Source organism: Gavialis gangeticus, unplaced genomic scaffold (assembly GCF_001723915.1).
Source record: "Gavialis gangeticus isolate Ggan-Ray unplaced genomic scaffold, GavGan_comp1, whole genome shotgun sequence".
Taxonomy (NCBI): Eukaryota; Metazoa; Chordata; order Crocodylia; family Gavialidae; genus Gavialis; species Gavialis gangeticus.
In genome coordinates, this window is record NW_017729018.1 from 4409651 (window position 1) to 4417702 (window position 8052).

At 48.4% G+C, this 8052-nt stretch overlaps 1 protein-coding gene across 1 annotated transcript; it reads left to right on the plus strand.

The window, feature by feature from the left end:
- Positions 1 to 2045: 2045 nt before the first annotated feature.
- On the plus strand, positions 2046 to 5189 carry LOC109294799 (putative nuclease HARBI1). The gene is made up of 2 exons (XM_019513275.1): positions 2046 to 2233; positions 3723 to 5189. Exons 1-2 carry the CDS (start codon positions 2087 to 2089, stop codon positions 4839 to 4841), a joined length of 1266 nt encoding a protein of 421 aa, XP_019368820.1. The 5' UTR covers positions 2046 to 2086; the 3' UTR covers positions 4842 to 5189.
- The last annotated feature ends 2863 nt before the right edge of the window (positions 5190 to 8052 follow it).

An 8052-nucleotide genomic window follows, 5' to 3' on the forward strand; every position in this document is an offset into this window, starting at 1 on the left:
TTCGGGCACTTCACCAGAGCACCAGGAGCTCTCGAAGATCCGTGCCAGGGTCTGGGCTATGATGCAGGCCAGCTCCTTGAGTACCCTGGGGTGTAAATTGTCAGGGCCGGCTGACTTGAAGGTGTCCAGCCTCTCAAGGTGTTCCTTCATGAGGTCAGCATTGATGGAGGGCAAGGAACCACCCTCACTTAGGTGTTCCTGTCCCGTAATGGGCAGGGGTGTCCCATGGGACTTGTGAAAGACAGACGCAAAGTACCCATTTAGTAAGCTGGCTTTTCCCTGGGTGTCGGTTGTCAGTTCTCCCTTCTGGTTTAGCATGGGTCCAATGTTGCCCTTGCTTTTCCTCCGGCTCCCCACATATCTAAAAAAGGCTTTTTTATTGTCCTTGATATTTGTGACCAGTTGGAGTTCCATCACAGCCTTGGCTTTCCTGTTTCGTTCCCTGCAGGTCTGGACCAGTGCAGAGTATTTCTCCTTGGAGGTAGATCCCGTCCTTCATCCTTTGAAGGTCTGTCTTTTTAGATGCAGGAGGACCACCAGTTCATTGCTGAGCCAAGGGGGCTGCTGTGCCCTCTTGCTGCCTTTCCTCCGAGATGGAATAGCCTTAGCTTGTGCATCTAGGATCGCTCCCTTGAGGAGCAACCACTCTTCCTTGACTCCCCTCCCCATGGGGTTATGGTCCCTTAGGGCCTCACAAACAAGTCTCCTGAGCTCGTCAAAGTCAGCCCTCCTGAAGTCGAGGACCTCTGTACTGCTGATTTGACAGCTTTTCGGTGGACGGTGAAGGTGATCAACTTGTGGTTGTTGTCACCCAGCTTCTCTTCTATTGTTAGGTCACTGATTAGGTTGTCCCCAGTTGCCAGTACCAGGTCGAGCAGTGCTTTGCCTCTTGTTGGCAATCCAAGACAGACAATCAACTGCCCCAAGACAGACGCAGTCAGTTGCACAAGCACCTATGTCACAAGTTTTGCTTGTCCGCAGCTTGAGGTACAGTTCCCCCCAACCCCTGCACCTATCTTCTTGAAACCTGGCACACTTCATGGCCTCACCAGGGACCACCACCCCTGCAGTTTTCACCCCCATGTGGTGTAACACATACAACTGACATGAGTTTTGCTTTCAAGAATTTGGGGTGCAGGTCCCCCCAAACCCCTTCACCAACCTTCTTGAAACTTGGCAGGCTTCATGCTCTCTGCAGAGGCTACAATCCCTGCATGTTTTATTCAAATTAGACAAAAAAACAACAAGGTTATAGATATTTCATTGATTCCCCATTATGCCCTATGGCTGGATCTCCAAAGTGGCTCTGAAGCTTTTCTGAAGGGGTTCAGAAGTGCCGAACTGCTTCGGAAAGCCTAAAGAAGCCAGAGCTTCAACCCAGATATGATGTTTTGGCATCTGAAGGGTCTGAATCTTCTCTGGATCTGAAGCGCGGTCCAAAGCCTTGCACAGCCCTAAAATGCATGTGTTTTGCAGAATCGGTGCCAAAGCCTGGGCTTGCAGCACAGTCTGCAGTCTAATCCATTCCTGTTCAGGCAGCATAGTCCTGCTCAGTGCTGGCTTTATCGGTCAATTCGGCAGAGAGAGAGTCAGTGGAATCACAGGGGATGTCTGTCTCCAGCTGTTTCAGTAAAGAATTTCCTTTACAACCAAATCTTACTTTAAAAAGGGGTTACTATCACCATTTCAGGTTGTATAAAAGAAACATGTATACAACATTAAGAGAACTTTTTATATATGCATTTGAAAGGAAAACCACTGCCTTACCCTATTTGCCACCCACATGTTACAGTATAGTGTTAGAGCATGAAAACCAGAAATCAAAACTGAGTAGGTCCCCAGGTGAGGCCATGTGTGTTTTTAAATAGATGGTTTGTAACTTAAGAGCCTCCCTCTTATTTCTGGAAGGTGCTGGCCACAATTCTGCATTCACACGTTCCCTGGGAAAGCTCTGAGTGTCTGTAGGTGGAGCTCAGCTACCAAGACATGTTTCCTCGCCTCTCCTTTGTGCTTCTTAGCCACACTCTGAGCCCAGAAGGAGCTCATCCAGTTTACTTCCTGGGAAGGTCAGGCTCTGAATTTGAAAATGCAGGAGTTGTTGTTACTGTTGCTGTACCTGCTGATGAAGAGAAGGGCCAGCCCTCAGTGGGAGATGGCTGGACGATGGGACAAGATGCAGAGGACAATCTGGCTTCGGCAATATTACATGCAGAGACAAAAGAGACTGATGACAGTGAGTATCTCAGTGGAAGGCAAAGTAAGAAAGACTTACTCTCCAGGCACTTAGTTAGCCTGGGGTCCAAGGCCAAATCCAGCCCTGCAGTCTGTGCATAGCTCTACTGTGTAGTGCTGGCTGCTGCACCCCTGGAGAAGGGGGGCATTGCCTGCAGACAGTGCTTGTGCGTGCAACAAAGATCTAACTGGGTCTCAAGCATGTGGGAAGAATTGAAAAAGGCCTTAAGAGTAATAATGTGGATAGTTAGTACAGTACATCATGCACAGCTAGGCCAGGGTGGAGGAGGACATGCTAGTACAAGCCAGGGTGTAGAAGGATCAGGGTTGAAGGCAAAGGAGAGGATGACAAGGACATTAGAAGGGGAGCCCCAGGAGAGAGGCCAGGAAGGAAAAAGACTTGGAGACATCTAATTCTGTTCAAGCCTGGTGGAGCAGGCTAGTTGCTAAAAGGCAAAGTGTGATACACGTCCTTGTCAGGTTGTATTTGTAGCTCTGCAGTTATTTTATGTTGCCACTTAAACATGATTCCCAAACCCTGGTTGAAAAATCAAATAATAAGGGGAGAAAACTGAAATCAAAATCGTTGTGATTCACCGGAAATAATGTTTCTGTTTTCTGTCCCCAGAAAGTTTGTTTTGTGAAACATTTTAACTTTGCATCTCCATTCAGCACCAAAATAAATGATAATGGAAGGAATTTCCCATGGGACAGAAAATTTTGCCCAGTTCTAGTACTTACATTCTGTCAGCCCAGAAGGCCCTCAGCATTTTTAATTGCACGTTGGGCTATTTTTTGCAGTGCTGTTTTTTTGTCCTGGACTGCCTATTATTACTTTCTGCTATTAAATGGCTTTTATGGTGTGTCCCAAAGGTGGATGCATTCAATGCATAGGTTAAAGGTGTTATGGAGGCAGAGTGAGAGGTGATATCTATGAACCTTTTGGAGACTAGTAAGAGTGAGAAGCCCCAAAGCGACTTAACAATTGATGCAGCACTTTTCAGCTGCAAATCTCAAAATGCTTTACAGTGGATGATATTATTATCCCCATTTTATAGATGGGAGGTGCCTTTGATACCCCACAGGGCAATCAGGAATACAATCCAGGTCTCTAGAGTCCCATCTGTATCTGAGAGGCCCTTTGCCTCCTGTTCATTATGTCTCATTAATTCGTCTTTCACATATATAGTATGATAAGGGGAATGAGCATGGGTCAAAGGTCAGGAACGACTGTGTTCCAAAGCCAGCTCCACTGACTACCTGAGTAGCTTGAGCTGGTCACTTAGCATCTGGGTGAGTCAGTTTTTCCCCTTGCAAACAGGAGTAATACTGACCCAATCTCCAGGTATGTTGAGAGGACAAATTGGTTGTCTGCACAGCACTTGGAAGATGCAGCATTATAAAAGTGCTGCAAATTGTTATATCCCAGAGTAAATGTCTGATAGAGACACTGCCTCTTGCCTGTCATTATCTCCCATGTAAAATTTCAGCTGCTGATTGCACGACGATGCAGAAGCAACTATTACTTTCACCCTCGTGCGTGGCCCAGCATTAGGAACACTGACTGGTGGGAACGGGTGGTCCTGAAAGACTTCCAGCCCCACGACTGGGTGGAGAAGTTCCAGATGCCTAAGGAGACTTTCTTCTACGTGTGCAACCAGCTGCGGCCCAAGCTGGCGCATCAGAGCATCCACTTCCACCCTGTGCTGCCTCTGGAAAAGAGGGTAGCTGTGGCCCTTTGGCATTTGGCCACCAATGTAGAGTACCAGATTATCAGCCCTCTTTTTGGGGTGGGCCCCTCCACAGTACAAAAGTGTGTCCAGGAGGTGAGCTACACGGTTGTCCTGCTGCTAAAGCCAGTCTACCTCCGCCTGCCCAGCGAAAAGGAACTGGAGAACATGGTGTGCATCTTCAGGGCCAGGTGGGGATTCCCACATTGCATCGGTTCTTTGGACAGCCTCCACATCCCCATCAACGCACCTTTGCACCTCAGTGCTGACTACTGCAACAGCCAGGGCTGGCACTCCATCGTCACACAGGCTGTGGTGGATGGGTTAGGCCAGTTCTGGGATGTCTGTGCTGGCTTCCCTGGCAGCATGGAGAACAGTGCCATGCTGGAGAGTTCGAGCTTGTGGGTGTTAGCCAGAGATGGCTACTTGTTCCCAAACCCCCCAAAACATTTCATGGGGAGGGCACAAAAGTATGTCCTACCGGGAGATGCGTCTTATCCTTTGCAAGACTGGATACTCAAGCCTTACCAGGAAGATGGGAAACTCACCCAGCAGCAGCTTCAGTTCAACTACTGCCTGAAGCGAGCCCACAGCGTGATCGAGAATGCCTTCCTGCGCCTCAAGGCTCGCTGGCAGTTCCTCCTGAAGTGCGATGACTGTAGCCTGGACCTGCTGCCCACTGTGATACTTGCCTGTTGCACCCTGCACAACGTATGCGAGGCACATGACAACCCCTTCAATGATGAGTGGCTGGAGGTCATCGAGCCAGCAGAGTTCCCAAAACCTTGTCACCCTGTGCCCACATCCATGGACGACAGCAGTGCTGAGCAAGTGCGAGATCTCATGTGTCAGTATTTTGAAAGCTGTGGAGAAGGCTGATGGCTACAGAGGCAGTGACCATACACTGCAGCTCTCAGACTTTAGATTAACTCTAATAAACATAACATTGTCCCAGCAATCAAGGGCTGCTAAACAGGAATGACATCCTCGTGTCTGCTGCAACACCCTTCTGAGGAACGAGGATGGCTTGCAAGGTTGGAGCTGAGATAGCCTGGCCCCATCACCAGGTGCAGTCCAGAGGAAGTCAGTTATGTTACAGTTATACAGTTTTTGCCATAAAGATTTCAGGCAATGGGATGTATTTCATATGCTTGTAATCTTCCAGGATTTGGACAAATGTGAGACATGTTCTGTGATATAAAAATAAAATGGGGGATCTAGGTTTGGACAAAGAAATATGTCTCCTTTTTTTTTTGTTTTCTGTGAAGGATAAACTGGGGGCTCCAGATTTCCAGGTGACTGAAAAAGAGAGACTTTTCACTTCCAGGTCATTGGTGTGAAACTAGTCTTGGTGTCAGGCTGGTCCCTGATGAAAACTGTTAGTGTCTGGTGATTGCTTGGTAGAGTGCATAAAAAGAATTGGTGGGACTCAGGTGATAGGTGCTGTGGTGATGGGTGCTCCAGAAATGCCAGATTGAAAAAGCAAAGGACTAAATAGGTATTATCTATATTACACTAGCACCTAGAGGCCACACCCAAGGCCAGGACCCTGTTTTGCTGGGTGCTGATAGATACAAAGCAATGGTTTCTGCCACGTGGAGGTTACTATCTAACTAGATAAGCTGAGAGGATGGGAAACAAAGGCACAAAGAAGGGAAGTGACTTGCTTAATGTCAGTAGCAGAGCAGGGATTAGAATCTGGGTCTGGAGACTCCTAGTTTAATACTGTATTCACTAAGATAGGCTTCCCCTCCACATTGCTTAGCCATGGAGACTGACTTCTTGGTCTTAGATAAAAGTTCCTTCCTCTTGACTCATCTGTCCGTGAAAGCAATGTTATGAGTTGTTCTCTGGAGTAACAGGGGCCCTTTCCAGTCCTGGTTAAAGCTGAGGGTTAGTGGAGTAGTGAGTGTGTGTGGCGGGGAGGTTGGTTCATGTGTGTGGCATATCTGTATTGGGTAGGTAGTTGCACAGTACTCACTAGGCAGCCTTCAGGAGCACAAAAATAAAAAAAGGAGACAAGGCAGTGGCAAGTGGTCAGAGCTATGGGATTGCTTTAAGAGGGAAATGATCTTTCAAAGAAACGCAGGCCCCATGTGGCTGACCCTCTTTAGAGATGCTGCTTCATCAGGACTGTGTTTATCCTCATGTGCTGATACCCCTTTCTCTTTTTGCTAGACAAGCTTTCTGGTATTACAATGTGCCACCCTGCTCTGACCTTCAGTATTGCTACAGACATACTAATATGTTAGTCATTTTAATATCCCATGTTTGTGCCTGGGGTCAACAACCTGCTTTTCCATGGAAATCTAGCACTTTGGCTCTTCAATATAAGCTGTAAAGGGATATTTGGGCCTTTAGAACAAGGGTCTGTGGCCTACAGTAGTGCTTGTAGGGCTATGAGTGCAAGACAAGTGATGAGCTTTATGTCCATGATAAATTCTAGTGTGGATAACTACAAACCAGTCAGCCTCACATCAGTCCCTAGAAAAATCATGAAGCAGGTCCTCAAGGAATCCATTTCTATGCTCTTGGAGGAGAAGAAGGTGATTAGAAACAGTTGGCACGGATTCACCAAGGGCAACTCATGTCTGACCAACCTGATTGCTTTCTATGATGGTATGACTGGAGCTGTGGATGCAGGGAGAGCAGAGGATGTGATATACCTTGACTTCAGCAAGACTTCTGATATGGTCTCCTACGACATTCTTGCAAGCAAGCTAAGGAAGTATGGGTTGGATGAATGGACTATCAGATGGACAGAAATCTGGTTGGATTGTTGGGTTCAAAGAGTATTCAGTGGCTTGCTGTCTAGTTCATATCTGGTGTCAAATGGAGTGCCCCAAGGGTTGGTCCTGGGACTGGTTTTGTTCAATAGCTTCATCAGAGATCTGGAAGATCAGGTAGAGTGCACCCTCCATAAGTGTATGGATGATGCCAAGCTGAGGGGAATAGTAGATACACTGGAGGGTAGGGCTGGGATTCAGAGAGACCTAGACAAATTGGAGGATTGAACCAAAATATGTTTTCAGGAGGTTTAATAAGGAGAAATGCAAAGTCTTGCACTTAGGATGGAACAATCCCTTGCACTGGTACAGACTAGAGACGGGCTAACAGCAACTCTACAGAAAAAGACCTGGGGGTTACAGTGGACAACAAGCTGAATAAGAGCCAACAGTGACACTAAGCTTGTCACAAAGAAGGCTTACAGCTCCATTAATAGCAGGTCAAGGGGTGTGATTAGTTCCTTCTATTCAGCACTGAAGAGGCCACATCTGGAGTACTGTGTCCAGTTTTGGGCCCCCCCACTAAAAAAACGTGGACAAGTTGGAGAGAGTCTAGGGGAGGGCAGCAAAAATGGTTTGGGGGCTGTAGCATATGACTTCTGGGGAGAGGCTGAGGGAACTGGGCTTATTTAGTTTGGAGGAGAGAAGACCCAGAGGGGATTTGACAGCAGCCTTCAATTACCTGCAGGGGGGTGCCAAGAGGATGGAGCTGGACTGTTGTCAGTGGGGGCAGATGACAGAAGGAGCGATGGGCTCAAGCTGCAGAAAGGGAAGTTTAAGTTGGATATTAGGAAAAAATCTCTCACTAGGAGGCTGGTGAAACACTGGAACAGGTTACCCAGAGAGGTGGTGCAATCTCCATCCTTGGAGGTTTTTAAGACCTCACTAGACAAAGAAGGGGCGAGTCTTCCGGCTCCCGCACCCCCGGGAGCTCCGTGGCTTTTTGCCCTTAGACAAAATGGTGACTGTTTCCCACTACTTTGAACAGGCCTTAAAGTCAGACGCTGCCCTCAGTCAAGATGGCGGCACCACCGGCCACAGGCAGCTCAAGGAGCAGAGGCGAAGCGAGGCGAGCCGGCGGAGGATGACTTGACCTAAAGCTTCTGCGCATGCCCACTCTCCGGCCTCACTATGGCGGGGGGGGGAGGCGGTACAGGTGAGGGATGGAACGCACCAACTCCGCCTTGGCAGAGGGGGGAATCTGCGCCGCCCGCGTCACGTGACACCTCCGCGCCGCCGCCTGCTATGCGAGGGAGCCCCCCCGGCGCCGCATGGTGCGCTCCGCCGCAGGGGCTGACGGGAGG

Bases quoted from the DNA above. Each gene is read 5' to 3' on its own strand.
- LOC109294799 (XM_019513275.1), top strand. From the start codon at position 2,087: ATGCAGGAGTTGTTGTTACTGTTGCTGTACCTGCTGATGAAGAGAAGG. The intron at 2,234-3,722 runs GTGAGTATCTCA...GTAAAATTTCAG, and splicing joins GACAAAAGAGACTGATGACA to CTGCTGATTGCACGACGATG.